The following is a 20,098-nucleotide window of genomic DNA, read 5'->3' on the forward strand; positions in this document are numbered from 1 at the left end:
TATCCGCATTATTCTTTTATCATTATTCTTTTGTTTTTATTCAGCCATTATTAGCCAATGTTCTGGTATTTAATGGTTTACCAAGCCACATCGCTTATACATTTACCCAACTATTATCAAAAGTCTTAATATAAAAATATAACAAAACATTTTCTTACAACCTTACATGAATTATTATGACAAAATGCATTATGAAGAAGAACCACACCTGTTATGTAGCTGCATTAGTGCTAACAATAGCATCAAGCTACATAAGACAATTTATGAGATTATTAGGACACTTTTACTCAAAACTCACTTTAAACCTACATCGAGTGTTTATAATAACTTCCTTTTGCGATCTCATGTGGAATTTGGGCGTTTACTGTTGTAAAAATATGCTATTTATAGACATTTATATCGCTGCACAAATTAGCATTACATATGTGCAAAATAATTGTTGTTATATAAATGCCTCAGATCTCAAGAAAATTACATACAAACCATATACTATCGTAATCATGTTTATTATTTGGATATTTCGTGGGTACAGAGGTTTCTCTGTGTTGTTGTGGTCAGATATCAATGCGGAAGAGTGAAGGAAGCATGTGACACGATGCGACGTTGTCTTGTTATGAGACACAAAAGATTGACAAGGCGAGAACAAATCAGAGTTTGTCTGAGTCACAGCACAAACACAGAGGAGTACACACACAGAGACAGTGCTGGGAGCGGCTAATTATCATCAGATCACGTAAATCAGTGGAAAATGAATAGAAATTATGATTCTGTCAGAAGAAATATGAAGTAAACATGAGTAAATGTATCCATATATCTCCATGTACATGCATCTTTGGACTATAATCCCTTATTGACGCTGTTCAGTGAATCTATGTGAACACAAATAAACCACTGCTGACGTGACAGGATATGAATGCATGGTGAATTTCTATTCAGAATTTGACATAATACAGATTTAATATTTTGCACTCCTGACTAGGGCTGGGTGATGTATCGAATATTAGCGATAATATCAGAATAATTTTGACAATGATGTAAAATGTAAAAAATATCAAATATTTCAAATTCAAGCACACTTTCCCAAAAGAATGTGCCGAACATTCAAAAAAGGAACATGTAACTGCGGAGTGCTCTACGCGCCTCTACTACGAGAACTTTCATGAGAGCGGTTGCCAGATAACAAGAGTTTAAATCCTCGAACCAGAGCTTCGCTGTGACAAGGATACATTTTCTGCCCGGTGTTTGCTTATTTTAAGCAATCTTGCAACCATGCGCACGTGCTCACTCCATTGCGGAAGCGCTGCTGACGATGATCTGTAAAACAAACAAGCTGGATTTTAGCGATCTAATGAAAGCGTCATTCAGCCGGTCTGTGCTCTGTCATGAGATCTTGACTGTATTGTTTGCGATTATGATCACTGAATAAATGTACTTACTCGACCATTAATGTTTGAATAGAGAAACATAGGCTATGGCTGTTTGGAATTACTATTATGGAATTTCACTGTTATATTTACCAGTATTTCATAATATAGACAGAGAGAGTGCAAAAGTCTTTGGTATTCATTCATATATATATATGTATATATATGTGTGTGTGTGTGTGTGTGTGTGTGTGTGTATATACAGTACAGACCAAAAGTTTGGACACACCTTCTCATTCAAAGAGTTTTTTGTTTTTTTACATGACTATGAAAATTGTAGATTCACACTGAAGGCATCAATACTATGAATTAACACATGTGGAATTATATACATAACAAAAAAGTGTGAAACAAGCTGTTCAATCTAAATTGTTTTTGTTGTTTTTTTTTTTTTAATAGGCAAAAGAAAATCATGTCTTTTTTTATTATTTAAATGCAAACACATCGAGATATATATCGAATATCGAAAAAATTTGACAATATCGAGATGTAATTTTTTTTTTTACATATCGCCCAGCCCTACTCCTGAAATAAATTACTAAATTACTGTTACTGCAACAATGTTTTATCAACAATGTTTTATTAAGTGGTCAAATATCAAAACTAGAGTCTTTAATCTTTCTACTGATTGCACAGTTTGTCCGGAGTGTGATGTTTAACGTGCTGTGAAAGTGAAACAACAATAATCTGGGATCGCTGATGATCCTTGAACGCAAAGGGGTTAATAGAAATTTCAGAAGAACAGCATTGTTTGTAACATGATAAATGTCTTTATCTTCCTTTGTGTGCTAAATAAGTTTTAATTTCTATATTTACTGGCATAGTGTATATTGTTACACCTGGAGTAATAATGCTGAAAATGTAGATTTTATCACAAGAATAAATTACATTTTAAAATATATTCAATATACAAAGCAGTTCTTTTAAATAGTAAAAATATTTCACAATTTTACTGCTTTAGCAAATGCAACTTTACATATTTTGGATCAAATAAATGCAGGCTTGGTGAGCAGAAGAGAATTATTTACAAAAACATTAAAAATCTTACTGTTCAAAAGCTTTTGACTGGTATTGTGACATGTTGAAATATATAAATGAACATCACATACCTGGCATTTCCAAAGTGTATATTGTTTATGTGCTCTGATGGACATAAAAAAAAAAAAAACCTTTTGAAGAGACTCATGGGATTGTGACCCTCGCTTGGTCTAAGCTGTGTTCCAGGTTCCTGAGTGGGCTGCTTATTTGCTTTGGCTCACTTTGCAACAGGTTCTTTTGCATCCTCACATCTGAAATAAAGTAAGCATGCTGTTTACACAAATAAACTACATTATTAACATTATTGTGATGGTCACTGATACTAGTACTAATTTATATAACATAAAAAGAACACAATTACCACATAGCACATATTATTATTATTAGTGATATTTAAAGCTTACTTGAAATATTTACACCTCAGACGATCGCAAACACCAATGACGGGTATAACACATTCAAAATATTTACACCAGAGCAGATATTCATGAACAGAATCTTAGTTACATTCATAAACTCAAGCATGCTTTGTATGTAGGCCTATACAATCCAAAAACTATAGTGCTGCTGATGAGTGCTGACAGGTGGTGGTGCTTAGTAATCAGGTGATTGGGATCTGGTGAGTGTAGTAGGTGGAGACTGAGGTGCTTGTGATGACTCCCTGACAGTACCCCTTCCTCCATGGGCGGCTTCTGATGCCCTACTGCAGCGACGGTGTCACCCACGGCCTCTGGGTGGTCAGGGAGTTGCTGATGAAAGTTGGCCAAAAGTGAGAGATCCAGTACATTGTCCCAGGCCACCCAGGATCTTTCCTCCGGCCCGTATCCCTCCCAATCGATGAGGTATTCTAGGTTACCACCCCACCGCCGGGAGTCAAAGATATCCTGCACCCTGTAGATTAGGGGTTCCTCGACAATTTCGGGAGGAGGAGGTACTGCTGGCTTGTCGGGTTCTGTGACAGAGAGAAAGGCAGATTTAAGGAGTGAGACATGGAATGCTGGATGAATATGATACTGGGCTGGGAGGTGAAGACGAAAGGTGAGCTAATTTATCTGCCTCTTCATGGTGGAGGGACCAATGTAGCGGGGACTCAGCTTCTGGCGGGGCAGGCGGAGACGCAGATCCCAGGTGGAGAGCCAGACTTATGTCTCCATACTTCCTGCTGGAGTTGGACATGAGCGGAGTCCCAAACTCTCTCGCTCGCCCGGAACCAGTGATCTACAGCTGGAACATCAGAGGGTTCTCTAGTCCAGGGGAATAGATGGGGTTGGTAGCCGAGCATGCACTGGAACAGGGTGAGGCCAGTGATGGTTTGCTTAAGGGAATTTTGTACATACATGGCCCATGGGAGAAATGGGTTCCAGCTGTGTTGGTTGTCCTGACAGTAGGCCCGGAGATATCTCCCAATCTCCTGTATCTTCCGCTCAGTCTGTCCGTTGGTCTGGGGGTGATATCCTGAGGACAGGCTCATGGTGACACCAAGGATCTTGAAGAAAGTTCTCCAGACATGAGAGATGAAGTGGGGTCCACGATCAGAGATGACATCTTCCATGATACCAAAGTTGCGGAAGACATTATGAAAGAGAGCTTCGACTGTTTCTAGGGCTGTGGGTAAACCCCGAAGGGGAATTTACTTGCAGGTTTTGGAGAATCTGTCTGCTGTAACGAGAATGCAGGTATACCCACCTGAGTTGGGGAGATCAGTCACAAAGTCCACTCCGATGTGGGACCAGGGACGACAAGGAATAGGTAATGTGACCAATTTTCCAGTGGGCATGTGATGTGGAGTGTTGGTAATGGCACAGACTGAGCATCCACAGATATACTGGGAGATGTCCTGGGCCATACTAGGCCACCAGTACCGAGCTTGGAGGAGCGAGGGAGTTCGCTGGCTGCCTGGGTGGCAAGAGCCCGGGGAAGCATGAAGGGAACCCAGAAGGGAGGATCGTAAGGAGGTAGGTACATAGGTTTTACCTTCTGGGCCTCCCAGCGGAGTGGGTTCGGTCTGAGTGGCGAGGTGGATTTGGTCATCCAGTGCCCACTGGATGGTGTTTACGAGGACGGCTGGAGGGAGTATGGGTTCAGGTGTGGGGTTTTCTTCAGGACCATGCACTCGAGAGAGTGAATCTGCCTTGACATTCTTGTCTCTGGGTCGGTAAGTGATAAGGAATTGAAACCGGGTAAAGAGGGCTCAGTGGGCTTATCTGGGGTTCAACCTTTTGGCACTGTGAAGATATTGAAGGTTCTTGTGGTCTGTGATTACTGTAAAGGAGGGTTGTGCTCCCTCCAGCCAGTGCCACCATTCCTCCAGAGCCAGCTTGATGGCAAGCATTTCCCAGTTAACGATGTCATAATTCCGCTCTGCTGGGGAAAGCTTCTGGGAGTAATAGGCGCAAAGATTGAGTCATGGAGGCTCTCTCTGGTACTGGGATTGTACTGCCCGCACACCGGTAGTGGAAGCATCTACAAACCCTGATTCCAAAAAAGTTGGGACACTGTACAAATTGTAAGTAAAAAAGGAATGGAATAATTTACAAATCTCATAAACTTATATTTTATTCACAATAGAATATAGATAATATATCAAACGTTGAAAGTGAGACATTTTGAAATGTCATGCCAAATATTGGCTCATTTTGGATTTCATGAGAGCTACACATTCCAAAAAAGTTGGGACAGGTAGCAATAAGAGGCCGGAAAAGTTAAATGTACATATAAGGAACCGCTGGAGGACCAATTTGCAATTTATTAGGTCAATTGGCAACATGATTGGGTATAAAAATAGCCTCTTAGAGTGGCAGTGTCTCTCAGAAGTCAAGATGGGCAGAGGATCACCAATTCCCCCTATGCTGCAGCGAAAAATAGTGGCGCAATATCAGAAAGGAGTTTCTCAGAGAAAAATTGCAAAGAGTTTGAAGTTATCCTCATCTACAGTGCATAATATCATCCAAATATTCAGAGAATCTGGAACTATCTCTGTGCGTAAGGGTCAAGGCTGGAAAACCATACTGGATGCCTGTGGTCTTCGGGCCCTTAGACGGCACTGCATCACATACAGTAATGCTACTGTAATGGAAATCACAACATGGGCTCAGGAATACTTCCAGAAAACATTGTCGGTGAACACAATCCACCGTGCCATTCACTGTTGCCGGCTAAAAAAAGAAGCCATATCTAAACATGAAGCCAGAAGCACAGGCGTTTTCTCTGGGCCAAGGCTCATTTAAAATGGACTGTGGCAAAGTGTAAAACTGTTCTGTGGTCAGACGAATCAAAATTTTAAGTTCTTTTTGGAAAACTGGGACGTCATGTCATCCGGACTAAAGAGGACAAGGACAACCCAAGATGTTATCAGCGCTCGGTTCTGGAAGGCGGCTCGAGCTTCAGGGTTCCAGGACAGAGACTTGGGTTTCTGACAGAGCACAGTAGTAAGGGGGGATGAGAGGATACTGAAGTTCTGGATGAATCTCCAGTAGAAATTGGCAAAGCCTAGGAATCGTTGGAGTTCCTTAACTGTCTAAGGTTGGGGCCAGTCACGGACAGCTTGGGCCTTCCCCTGGTCCATCTGAATGGCATTTGCACTGAGGATGTATCCGAGGAAGTGCACCGTGGGGCGGGGGAAACTAACAATTCTCGAGCTTCAGGTAGAGATGGTGTTTCCTGACTTGTTGTAGGACCTGCGTGATGTAATGGCGATGTTTGGCCAGGTTCCGGGGAGTAAATCAGGATGTCGTCGATGTAGACGAGGACAAATTTATGAAGGAACTCCCGGAACACCTCGTACATAAACCCCTGGAAGACGGACGGTGAGTTCGAGAGGCCATATGGCATGACCTGGTATTCATAATGGCCTGAGGGGGTGATGAATGCCGTCTTCCACTCGTTGCCCTCCCAGATAGGAACAAGGTTGTAGGCGCTATGCAGGTCCAACTTCGAGAAGGTGTTCATTAAGGGTCCGGTAGTCGATGCAGGGCCGCAAGCCACCCTCCTCCTTTCCCACGAAGAAAAAGCTCGAAGCCAGGGAGGTGGAAGGGCGAATGAACTGTTGTTGGAGAGCCTCTTTGATGTATTCCTCCATTGCCTTGCGCTCCAGGATGGACAAGGGATAGACTCGATCCTTAGGGAGTTTAGCTCCAGGCAGCAGGTCTATTGCACAGTCCCATGACCGGTGCGGTTGTAACTTCGTGGCTGCCTGTTTGCTGAACACGTCCTGGAACGCCGCATAGTCAGATGGGATCTTCGGCACCTCGAGTGGTTCCGGGCTTTCCACGAGGGTGGAGTGAATTTGAAGACTGGGGTTCTTGACTCGGGGCACCGGAATGTTGGAGACCCAGAACTTTGGAAACATGCCTCACTCCATCGGAGTATCTCGCTGGACTCCCATCTGACTTCAGTTGAGTGTTGTGATAACCGGGGCGTCCCAAGACGATATCCACGGTGGATCCCTCCAGTACCAGAAAGGAGATTGTTTCTCGATGTAGACAGCCCACTTGTAGAGTGATCAGTGGAGACCGGAACTTGATGTATCCACGCCCGAGAGGCTTTCCTTGGATGGTCTTGATCTTGAGATCTAGAGCTTGTCTCTTTGTGGGGTAATTTGAGCTGTCTTAGGAGGGTTTGTGAGATAAAATTGCCGGAGGACCCAGAGTCCACGAGGGCTGGTACTGAAATTGAATAACTTGATGTGAGTAGTTGGACAGTTAACAAGGGCAGGGTAGATATAGCAGGCTCAAATTGGAGAGTACTCACCGCTGGGAGTGGGGGACGAGAGGGGCACATCTTAATGTAATGCCCCGGGACTCCACAGTACAGACATAACCCAGAGGCTATATGTTGGGTACGCTCCGCGCGTGAGAGGCGATTTGTGTTAAGCTGCATCGGTTCTGGTACTGGAGGACAGGCAGCTGGTGAGGTTGGTGAATGAGCGGTTTTGTCAGGTTGACATGCCTTGAGACGTTTGGAGATACTTACGGCATTATCCATGAAGCTCTCCAGGCCGACACTGTCATCGTATATCGCCGTTTGTGCTCTGATCTGTGGATCCAAACCCTGTCAGTAAGCAGTGAGTAAAGCGGTCTCGTTGAAAACCTCCTTGAAGTGGGAAGAGAAAGCATCGAACAAGTTAATTAGTGTTCTCTACGAATTCCAGATGGCTCGTGCCCAGAGCAGAGCTCGTCCTGCTAACAGGAAGATTAGAAAGGTCACTTTAGAATGTTCAGTAGAAAACATTTTTTGGGGGGGATTGCATCTCAATATAGAGAGAGACTTGAAGAAGAAAACTGCTACATTCAACCGCCTCACTCGATTAGGTGGCAGGGATGGCCATGGGACTGGCAGAGGCAGACTGAGGTGGTGTGACCGGAGAGAGAGTGCCATTCGTATAGCACTGACCAGCTCCTCGAGGGGGTCTGGAGCCATGGGGCTCGGGTACTACATCTCCGGTCTTCGGTCCAGTTCTGGTCTTCTGTCAGCAGATAGACACAGAGGTAAGGTGAAGATACAAACAGCTGGTTTATTGAACACAGAGCAAGGAGAATCCAGGTAAGAGAGCAGGGTGTGGGATAAGTCTTTAAGGGACTTATCTGTATGGTAATGTCCAGTTCCTTTCCAGGGAATCCGTGGGGTGGAAGGTGCAGAGAGACGGTGGAGTTCCGGAACGGTGGAGATTGAGGAGCAGAGAGAAGGGGTAACTATTGGAATAGGTAAGCACAAATTAGAGTCCGGTATGTCAAGCAGGGAATGATTGAGACCAGACAGTAAGTGTTCAGGAGGAGTGCGAGGATATAGTGCTGCTGATGAGTGCTAACAGGTGGCGGTGCTTACTAATCAGGTGATTGGGATCTGGTGAGTGTAGTGGGTGGAGACTGAGGTGCTTGTGATGACTCCCTGACAATTCCCAGCCCTAGTAAACAGCAACGTTTCAACAGTCATAAAGAAGCTGAAGCTGTTTTCATGTCATCTCAGATCTCAGATCTGAGGCTGCTGCTTGATTTTGAGGCTAAATGGAGTTAATTACTTTACTGTAATCACAGTCTCTTATTAATTGTATTAGTGATGCCTAGAAATAATATTATTTTGGAAAGATGGAATTTGAAGGTGTTAGTTTTTTCTTTTCTTTTCTTTTCTTTTTTTCCTTTTCCACCTTATAAAGCTATGCTTTATTGCTATTCTTAATAATATAGCATCTTGAGTTGAGGGTTTTTTCTTTTCTTTTTTTTACGGTTCTACATTGACGGTTCTACATCTGGTTTTGCTCACTGGAATACCTTGGGTTATGGGGTCTGGGGTAGCTGGGTCACTCTTGAGCAGTGTTGTGGTACTTCTTTTAATTTTTTTTTTGTATTTATATGTGTTGTTTGTTTATCTTGTTGTGATTAATCTATTTTGTAGTTTCTGCACACTTGTAATGTTTTTTTGGATTTAGTTGTTTTTTGATTTCATATCTGATCACTGTCATTATTATTATGTTATTTTTTCATGTTGGTTGATGTTAAATGGGGTTAAATGGGGTTAAAAGGGTTAAAAATAATTCATTTGAATATTAGAAACCTTGTGCGCAAAATTGATTTACTTCGTGTGTGGATTGATTTGAATAACCCTGATATTGTCACACTCTCTGAAACATGGCTAAATAGCAGATAAGCAGATAGAGATAAATTTGACCAATTATGTTATTTATAGATATGATAGGTGCTCCAGGGGTGGAGGTGTGTCTATATATGTTTCTAATGGTCTTGTATCTGAACTGATTATACCTTAATTCGATCCTCTATATTTTAAATGGATTTTTGTTCAGGTAATTTTTAATTTAAATAAATGTATAACTATTGGAAGCATATACAGACCAACTTCTTCACCAGTGGAGTCATTTAATTGTCTGTTATCTACCATTAATTCTATTTTTGATAAAAAAATAAATAATATTATTTGGTGATTTCAAAAAGAATTGGTCGGATAAATCATCTGATAAAGAAAAAAATATTTAATAGTTTAAATCTTACCCAACTAATTACTGAGCCTACTAGAGTTAGTGCTCGAGCACAATCCCTTCTTGATTGGATTCTTGTTTCACATCCTAATAGATATTTAAAGGCAGGTGTAATGTCTGACTACTTTAGCAATCACACTATTATATTTTTTGTATGGAAAATTAAATTACCTAAATCCCCTTCTAGATTTTGCAAGTTTATAGTTAAGGCTGATTTATGCTTCTCCGTTGAACCTACACTGTAGCTACGCCATAGGCATAGCTGCTGCTGCTTCGTCTTTTGCCATGGTACTGTGAGATACACAAGCAACATTCCCATGGACACTGCAGACTAGCATGTGTAATTGCATGTTGATGCAGAATGACGCAGGACCATAAATGAAAACCAACGCACAGCCTACGGCGTATGTCGGATGCAGAAGTATAAATCAGTCATTAGATTCCACTGTCGGTGATCATTCCGGCAGTAGAGACGTCTTCCACTGGTGATGCAGATTGCATGCAGTGGGGAGGGCATAGAGTTGCATCGATATATACAGATATATGGTATATATCTCATTATTTTCATTTTTGTATTTCGATTTTTAAAAATCTGTATTTAATATATAGAGGTATTTCACTTACTGCCCAATGTTGTCCAACAAAACAATACTTATTAAAGGCTATGAAAACAAATAAAGATAATGTAAAAAGATTTTAAAAGTAAAATCACATTTCATTCTAACATTGTAACATTGCAATCTAAAAACAAAAATAAGGCTTTAAAAGTGGAAGTTAAAGTCACTAAACTAAAAATGAAAATAAATAAGATCAAAAGCAGAGTTGTGTTAGGCTATTTTGATTACCCCATTACAGCCACTTTACAGTCAGTGCTATCATAAAAATAGACTGACTTTTAATTCTACATGTCACATTTATTGTCCAACTACAAATATTTCAGCGAACTGTATATTTTAGTCAGAATTATTGTGCTCATTTAATTGGGATCTGTCTGTTTGGCACGCATGCGTGCGGCAACGCTCTTTCACTGAATTCTGTGAAGTTTAGCAAAAAGTTTAGGAGAATCGCAAAGCAAGATGGAGAATATACCTGTGAAATGCAAAGTATACATTAATCTCAAACACATTAAACAGAGCATCTGACAGGCCGAGCCGCTTAAACTATGCAAAACTATAACTATATAGTCTTACCAGTTTTTAAAGGCCTCAATATGAAACTTGTCACATGTTTAGAACAAACTGGATTATGCACTTTCTCCGCAGCAGCTCAGTCTGTGTCCTCCGCTATCTTTTCAGATGCGGTCGTATCAAACTACTGTATATCGATATAAATGGTATTACCTCGTATCGTATCGCTTATAAAAAAAAATATTGATATATCATACAAACTCAATATACCGCCCAGCCCTAGTTGAACCTTAGTGGTCTTGAAGTCTCTTTCCTCGTCAGGCCAGAAACTCAGAACGCTGTTTCTGGTAGTGTCCTTTCCCTCACAGGATTGGAGCTCAGAACCATTGTATCTGTTATTGCCTCCTACCACATAGGTCAGAAACACAGAACGAGTGTATCTGCTACTGTCTCTTTGGAAGTACCAGAGACTCAGAACAGGGAGTGTCTGTTGGAAGGATAATTTTATCCCTTTCTGATGAGGAGGAGATTAGAATCTGGCACCTCTTGATTCCAGATATGTGATTGACCACTTGTGTCTGAGGTGGCAATGGTGTTGCCTGCCTTAGTGTGGAACTCATTTGCATATAGTGGAGTACAAAGTTAAACAGGCCCTGTTTATACTTGGTATTAAGATGCATTATTGTCTATGGTATTGTTTGTGGTTGTTGTTGGATTTTGACTGTTTACAACTGGCATTTTAATCCATCTGTTCTGTCCACTTTCGACCACTTCTGACCAGATTACCCCACCGTGGTGCTGATTACATCAAGAGGAGGGTAAATGGGCGGATCCCTCTGTTGGCATCAAAACACAAGGGCTAAAGTTATCGCGCACTCATCATTTAATCTCAAACACAATACGGTATTGCGGTTACAGTAGGAGTCGTCAAGTTTTCTCTGTACTTTGTCTTCTGCCCACACAGAGATGAGGCACCTGGTCTCACTGGATGTCCATCCATGAGGATCCATTGTTTCTTTTTCGTGTTTCGTGAAAATAATACTTCTGATTCGACCCGTCAAAGTTTAAAATCCTGTCTGATAAGTGTGCGTCCTTGTACGTCTCGCAATGATTACACATGAAATAGGTCAGTATGCAGAGAGTAGGCGGTGCATTCGACCACATCAGTGTCTACAGCACAAAAGCAATCCGGTCAAATGCATTTTCGACTACCTCTGGAAGTTTTTGTAAGTGGACAAGCTCAAAACATTTCACACCCTTTTTAGCGTTTTGTCCACTTGTGATCCAGTCGACCAAACCGCATCTTAATACCAAGTGTTAACAGGGCCACAGTGTCTTTAACATTTTATCCATGTAATATTTCTTTACCAAACTCTTTCAAATTATTACCAACATCATGGGGAGCAAAAGGAGTCCAAACATGATAGGGTACGGTTGAACTTTCACTTATTCATACCATAATATGTTAATGATTGATTACAAATAATCCATTTATAAATGACATCTGCACAAAAAGTGACAGTCCATACAGTCCTTTTTGACAGTCCATACAGTCCTTTTCATGCAATCCAGATTTGTGTCAGCTCTCAGGCTTTCTTTCATTTTTGGGATTTTCTGATGACAAGACTGAGCAAAACATGCTTTTTACTAGACATTGTTTGTTTACATTCATGTCACCGTCCTGCCGTATCGATGACAGCTCGCACATTGTTAAACACAGTAAGCAATGAATGGTCAGGTAGCAACGTGTAGTCTGACATGTTTCTTGTTCATAACATGATTTTAGGAGTCAAAAATTGCATATCGTAATCAACAAAAAATTGTGTAGTCTGAACTGGACTTAAGGAATGGTAAAGGGAAGTTTGTCAGCTTGACTCATAGTTTTCATTCAATTTTTAAAACCATGGCAGGCCACAGACATGAAGTCGGTTTCAAACTATTTTTAGCCTTATTATCGTCTGAACGCGCACACTAGACAATTCATCCAAACCGTGAGACCACAGACTTGTTGACTCTAGGAACAATTTCACAGTGACACAAGATCTCACAGAGACTTGCGAGATCAAACTTGACTAGAGAATAAAAACAAATGGAGAGTAATCAACGTTTCAGCTGGCTCTCCTGGCACGCGAAGATTATTGTTTTTCCACGCAACCTAGCAAGGGGAGGTTGTCGCGGGGCCTTTCGCAGTGCTTGCTCTGCGTGCCCATCCGCTACACCACTGGGCAGACAGCACATTGCCTGTTAATGTCGTTTTGGCTGCCTTGTTGAGCACAATGGCACTGAGAACATTATATTTCACACACTTAAAGCTCTGTTATTTTTCAAATGTAATAGGATTAGTTCAACGAATCAACTAGTTTGTAATGTGCACCTAACCGAAAGCCTCATAGCAAACGGTTCAATATGAATACGTGCATCATTAGAGAATGAATACGTGCACCCCTAGAAGATACACTTGCATATTATCTGCATAGAAGTGAAAAGAGATTCCATACTTAGAAAACATTGACCAAAAGTGTAACATATACAAAGAAAACTAAATCTGGCTGAGAATGGACCCCTGTGGAACCCCACTAAGCAAGGAGACAGGTTGAGAATAATCTTGATCAATATTAACTGAAAAGAATTTATATTGAGAATCGTGAGATTTCAAAGGTATCTAAAAATTTGGTATGGTAACTACATGTGCATGTCTGTCTCAAAATCAGCCAAAAACCAAGAGATCCGTGGAGCTAGAATGTCTGCTTGAGTGCAAATTACTAATGACAAATATTGATTAATGTAAATAAAAATCATATTTGCTTCATAATTACATTTTAATCAAGTTTCAATTTGTTGACTCTTAATAGTTCATAATAATCTCTCTCCTATCTGTGGCCTAGGACAGAGACCCTAGTAGGATAGAGTATATAGAATGGCCAAAAAATCCACCAATCAGTACTCTTACTAGTTTAATAACATATATGCATTAAAATTAAGTACATTTGTACTTTACTGAAGTAAAATTTAACTTAGTTATTTTACTGGAATAATGTTTCATTAGGCTTTAAATCAACTACAAGGGATGTTAGTAATTTTGTCTTCTCAAATACTCAAATAATTTTAATGCACCATGTCAAGTTAAAATAAATTAGAACGTGTCTCAGGATGCAGTGGACATTTCCATTCATTTGTGTCTGGTTTCCAACCATATATTACGATATATATGACAAATTTTTTTTGTTGTGTGTAATTGTTTTGCATGTTCAAGGACTTTGAATGTTTAACTTTCCATGTATAGTTAATGTTTTTTGCAAGTTTTCAATTACAATAAAATCATAATTCTTTGTGGAATTATTGTGTATTTATCTTAACCTTGGGCTTGGCCAGTTAGATGACCCTTTACCACTACAGTGCTTGTATTATGAGTGTGTTGTTGATTTCTCTTAATGCAGATGGCTCATGGCATTCTTCAGGCACATGGAAACTCACAGTTTCACACCCTGTTGACTCTAGCAGAGGAAAATGGTGTGTGGTCCAACACCACGCTTTGTAGCCTTCTCTCAAGTGACATCACTAATGTACAGAAAGGTGAAATGTATTCTACTGTCTATAACTTTCTTATTTAAATGTTCTATTTGTTCTTATTATCTTATTTATTTCCATATTTTGGTAATAACATTAATTTATAATTGTACTGCCATTGTTGTTAACTTGATTGAATGTGCGTCTTCCATAGTACATGAGTTTTTATCTCGAGAAGGACCTGAACTACTTCATATGCGTATAAAGCACCTAATGAAACAGAAGCATATGGAAAAAGCTGCAAGACTAGCTAAGACCTGCGCAGAGTTTCCAGAATTTGGAGGCAAAAAGAACTTCAAACAAATCTACCTCGTATGTCTGTGTGAAATAAAGCCGCAAGAAGAGCTTATGCAAGAGGTAAGGGTCCTTTTAAAAAAAGTCTCTCTACTTGGCATTATTGCTGAAGTTTAAGCATATTTTGAGTTTTATTTCTGCTCTTTCACATTTTTTGTTTTATTTGAAATTATAGCCAGGCTGTTTGTGTTCCTTATATCAGTTTTAACAATATAACAATTAATAACAATTATAGCTGTATGCCCGAGTGGGCTGTATTTATTGAAATAATGGACTTATTGAATTTAGCTTTTCAGTCACCTCTTAGGGTCCTTAAAAGGCCCTTAAAACACTTTTTTTTTTTTTTTTTTATGTTTTACAGGCAACAGTCATTCTATTATAAAAAGTTTTTTTCCTGACTTTTGCCAAGGATTCTGATAAATATCTTCATCATATCCAAATTATCCAAATATCTTGGCCTGCATGTTTCTGCATCATGTTGGTATCACCATCATGCTTAAAGGGTTACACCCTCATGCTGTTCCAAACCAATCCAAAACTTTTGTTCATCTTTGAAACGCAAATTAGGATATTTTTAATGCAATCTTTGAAACGCAAATTAGGATATTTTTAATGCAATCTGTGAAATTTCTTTCCCTCTGTTGACAGTCCATTCCACCAAAACTTGAGGCTTCAAAGTTAAAGAAATAAAAGTAACAGGGATGTGATTTTTCTGTATGAATACGGATTTCCATATTTTCCAACATCTGAGGGATGACCCATGTGATTCGTGTAGATCCGAGGTTTTTTTTTGGTTGTGGGGGGGGTTGTAGGTTGGTTACTGCGTGATGATTGAAATTGCGCAAATGACATTACGCTATTACCTAAATAAACTGCAGAAAGAAACATCATGGACGGAATGGTCCTGAGAGAGCTGCACGAGTTTGCAGCGCCATCTGCAGGATAGTTAAAGCATTCAAATGATTCAAAACACCAAATGAGAGCAGAATCATCTCTGAAACGTGTTACTTGACCCGGTGACTTTTTATGAATTGCGGTGAGAATTTGAAATTGGTAGTGCTGTCATAAAATTCACAACGGTTGTGCTGTAATTATATAATAGGCTGTAGTGTGGCTCGCTACATGTCTGCCGTTACAGTACTGTTTTCGGTTTCGATTGACTGTTAGTGCTGCGCTTGGTTTGAGCTGATTTAATTTGCATTTGTGAACGCAACATTCATCATGAGAAGCGTTTATAAATCTGTTGTTGTTTACAAAAAAGTTTCAGTGTCACATAATCCTTCAGAAATCATTCTAATATGCTGAGAAACATTTCTCATTATTATAAATGTTAGAAACTGTTTTGCTGCTTAATATTTTTGTTGATAAAAATGTTTTTGTTGAAACATTTGTATAAGTTTTAAATTTGTAAAAGATCTTAAAAAGAGAGAGAAGAAACCATTTTGCGACAAAAAGTGAGTGAAGTGAGTGAATTTATATTTAATAAATGCAAATAAATGTTGTTCATTACTTTATATTCATCAAAAAATCCTGAAAAATAAAGTGCATCAACATGTCCACACAAAATATGAAGCAGCAAAAAAAAACATTAACATTGATAATAATCAGAAATGTTTCTTGAGAGTCAAATAAATTGTAATGATTTCTGAAAGATCGTGTGACACTGAAAACTGGAGTAATGATGAAGAAAATTCTGCTTTGCATCACAGGAATAACATTACATTTTATAATGTATTACAATTGAAAACTGTTTTTGTATTTGTAATTGGTCTTGATGGGCAGAAGATCAGTTACTTCAAAATCATTAATAATTGTAATGTTTCTAAATTTTTGGCAGGTACTTTTATAATAATAATTATAATTCTATATACTTTACTATAATATATTATAGTACTTTATTATAATATTATATTGTTGTCATGATTATCAAATGTTGCTTTTTATTTTTTACAGCACAGTATGTGTTTTTACAATATAAGATATATATTTTAATGTGCTAAAATATATATTTTTAATAATGAGTGATGGGGCATGGATTGTGGGCATGGAGTGTGGCGTGGTCAGATTTTCTGTTTTGTCCCTAGTTGATCACATGCCTGAGTAATCCATATGAATTGAGCAGTTTAATCCAAGTCTCCTGAAGAGACATGATCACTTATGATGAACAGATTTAATAAAGGTTTTTATTCTGATATGAACACTGATCAGTGCATCTACATTAAATTTGGTAAACAAAGACTTGCTTGCTTGATGCACAAAAACCAATCATGTTCTCACACGTCACAAAAGTATGACTGAGCTGCTGTCATTGTCATGAAATACTAACATATGTTTTAGGGTTTCATGACCCTTTAAAGGCAAATCGCCTTGTGGTCTGTGTTGTTATTAGTTGAAGGGTTAGTTCACCCAACAATTAAAATTCTGTCATCATTTATTCATGTTGTTCCAAACCCAGAAGGTTTTTGTTCATCTTCGGAGCACAAATGAAGATTTTTAATATTCTCTCATCCTTGCAGGGTTCCCACTGTGAAAGTGAAAGTACTTGAATTTCAGACATGGATTCAAGGCCTGGAAAGTACTTGAAAAACATAGGTCCTTAAAAGTGCTTGAATTAAATTTGAAATAACATTTGTTTATGAAGGGATTAAAGTTTTCCGTCGCTACGACAGATTTCCTTTAATTGAAAAAAAAATTAGGAGAAAAGAAACATTTAGTTGTTGTTGTTGTTCTGGCAGCACACCAAAAATCATCCCCGCCATGGCTGCTGCTTCGCAGTGACAACATAGTGACGCCACTGCTTCATTCAGTCGGGTTATTAGCAGAGAACATGGAAAAAGGGCTTGAATATCAGCGTGGGATTTATTATTATATATTTATAATTATTATTATTAATAATTCTACTCATTCCTGCAGGTTCCGCACTTAGAACGCAATGACAGATGAAGGAATGTATCATTTGCACATGCTTTTGAGTCTTAAGAACTCACTCGCGCGCTCTCATTTTCTGTGCACCCACAGATCGCGATAAGGAGAGTGACAGCTTTTAATAGTTATTTATAAGAGAGTTTGCAAATGTCATATTGATTTAACAAGTACTGCCTGATTTTGCTCTATTTCTTTAATGAAAATATTTCCAAATATAGTAACAGCTCAGCTGCTTCGCACTAATATTAATATTGTATATAATTTTTGCACATCAGGGAGCTGCTATCAATATGCGGGGCATTGAAATTGCATTTGAATGAGTGCTCGCTTAACACTTTTGTGATCACGCACACTCTGTGTATAGGGAGTACATCTTAAAGTGCGTGCATAATTATTAGGCATGTTGATATTCTGATTATATATTTTTTTTTCACGCACATTTTACCAATTCCAAACCACATTAATCTTAATAACTACTATTTTTTTTGTATTTAATCATTTAGAAGTGATATATAATTGTCCATGAAGGCTGGAAATGAAAAACTCCTTATTAAGGTGTGCAGAATTAATAGGCTGGTTTTCTTTTTTGGAAGAAATGAGCCAAAAAAGCAATTTAACTCAGACTGAGAAGAGAAAAATGATTAAAATCCCATAAGAAATATTAAAAACTAATGCAATACAGAAATTTTAAAGTTAAGGCATGACCATTGGTCAGCAAAATTCTCAGTGGGTCAGCAGGGTCAGAAAAAAACAGGTTGAGAAGAAAAGACACGTTAACTACAAAACAATTAAGAATTAATGTGAAGAATTAACTGCAACCTTGAGTCTCCAAAATTAGAAGGTGTCAGGTTCTCAGAGATATTGCTTGGGTAAAAAATCATAAAAAAAAAAAAAAAATCCCCTACTAAATAAGAATAACATTCTGAAGTGTTGTGAAATACATACAAGACTATTTTTATAGGCTTTATGAACAGATAAGTTTAGAGTGACTCTTGATGGACAAGCACCACATCCTCTTGTACCAAACTGTTTGAAGAATTTATCTTCCAGAATCTGATAGTAAGTTTTAGGAGCTCATGTTTGTTAGTCTCTGCAAGACAGACTTTTCAGGATAGGAGATGGACTAAAAATGCACTCCCAAAACTTACTGCAACATGGAGCCAAGGAGAAAAATGTAGAACTTGTAAAAAAAAAAAAAAAAAAAAAAAAAAGCAGAACAGCTTAGTGAAAAGCGTTTACAGTTTAAAAGCAAATAGAAAGTCCTATTTTTTTATTTTATTTTCTTTATATTTTTTGGCCATGTTCATTAAATATTTTCAAAATATTCAGATTTGCACGTTCATAACGTTTTAAGCAGCTGCATTCCTCTTGGTCAGAGATTAAAAAAGATTTGCATTGACGAGTTTTATTTATTAATGAGTAACGTCTCTTTTGAGTGAATGTGCAAAAATTTTTAACAGGTTTTACCATGTTATTACAATATTTAACCATTTTTTATTAATTAAAAAAAATCGAGAAATTCTTTTCAAATTTAAATTTTGTAAATGTAATAAAGCAAAAACCAGTTTGATGCATATTTTATCAATATTTTAGAAATTGAATGTAATTATTACCAGTGCTGACTTCAGTGGATTTCATTAAATTCCTTTGAACACAACTGCTGAAAAATGGTCTAAATTTAAACCTACATATTCAAAACATTGTTACTCTGAAATTTTTAATGTAAATGTTAACTGTAAGTGAAATGTTAAGTAATGTAAGGTCTTTCTCAAGCCACTACATATGCTGGGGGTGTGAATTTGATAGGTGCTTGATATAAAATAAATGGTTGCTTTAAAAAGTCCTTGAACCTGGTGTTCATGAAAAGAGTGGGAACCCTGGGTCCTTGATCAACGCTCATGCATGAAGCTCATCAAAACCATGGTAAATATGGCATGCACAATTGTACGTTCTTGATGTGTGAGCAAAACCTCATTAGGGCTTCTCTGTTTAACATATTTGATGAGCTCTGTGTATGTGCATTGCTCAATGTTTATATATGAATAAAAGCCAATGAAAATAAATAATTAACGAGTTCATCCATTTAAAGCAATCATGTCTCTTAGAAGATTCAATTTCATATGGTTTTACTTTTTAAGTGTTTTTTGTACTTTTTGATGCATGAAAGTTTGGATGGACAATAATGATGTGTTTCCAAAGATTGAAAGGACTTTTTTTTTTGGGTTTACCCCATTACATGATAGTGAGCGAAAAGCAGGGCTATACAATTCGTTTTCCCCCCTGTAAGGAGGGGCATTTTAAAACTTTATCTGGGGTCCCAGTGAAAAAATTGAATAATGGTGTTTTTCCTTAATAAAGGGATAGTACACGTGATATATATGAGGAGTTTATTTGCAAAGACAAATAACTCAATTTTTTGTAGATTTTCCAAATTATGTTTTTTAATGTGCATTCCAAAGACATAATCATATTCAAAACTGCATTTGGGTTGTAGATTAATAAAAAAGCACAAAAATTAAAGGTAAAGTTATAAAATTAAAGTTCATTAAAACGTATGTGTTTATATATATAAAAGTTTTTTAGCAAAAGCAGAAACTCCAACAATTCTTTTTTCAATGGAAACAAAAACAAGTAATTGCTTGATTGCTAAGTTGAGGGACTGGGGTTCTAATCCACCCCGTTAAAGTTTTTTTTCCCCCCATTAAAACCAAAATATTATGAGTGTGTTGTTGATT

The 20,098-nt window shown here is 38.2% G+C and overlaps 1 protein-coding gene across 3 annotated transcripts in view; it reads left to right on the forward strand.

Moving 5' to 3' along the window:
• The window catches only part of LOC109081152 (zinc finger protein 292-like), a 55,592-nt gene that overhangs the window by 17,694 nt on the left and 17,800 nt on the right, over positions 1-20,098 (forward strand). Inside the window, exons 2-5 of one of the 3 annotated variants that reach the window (XM_042742815.1) lie at positions 7,772-8,003; positions 8,074-8,164; positions 14,015-14,150; positions 14,299-14,501. In XM_042742815.1, coding sequence (XP_042598749.1) covers positions 14,015-14,150; positions 14,299-14,501 — 339 coding nt within the window. In that variant the 5' untranslated portion in view covers positions 7,772-8,003; positions 8,074-8,164. Of the gene's footprint in view, positions 1-7,771; positions 8,165-14,014; positions 14,151-14,298; positions 14,502-20,098 lie in introns of those variants that run through there. The other 2 variants (XM_042742814.1, XM_042742817.1) reach the window with 2 other exon arrangements.

This window comes from Cyprinus carpio, chromosome B17 (assembly GCF_018340385.1).
Source record: "Cyprinus carpio isolate SPL01 chromosome B17, ASM1834038v1, whole genome shotgun sequence".
Lineage (NCBI taxonomy): Eukaryota > Metazoa > Chordata > Actinopteri > Cypriniformes > Cyprinidae > Cyprinus > Cyprinus carpio.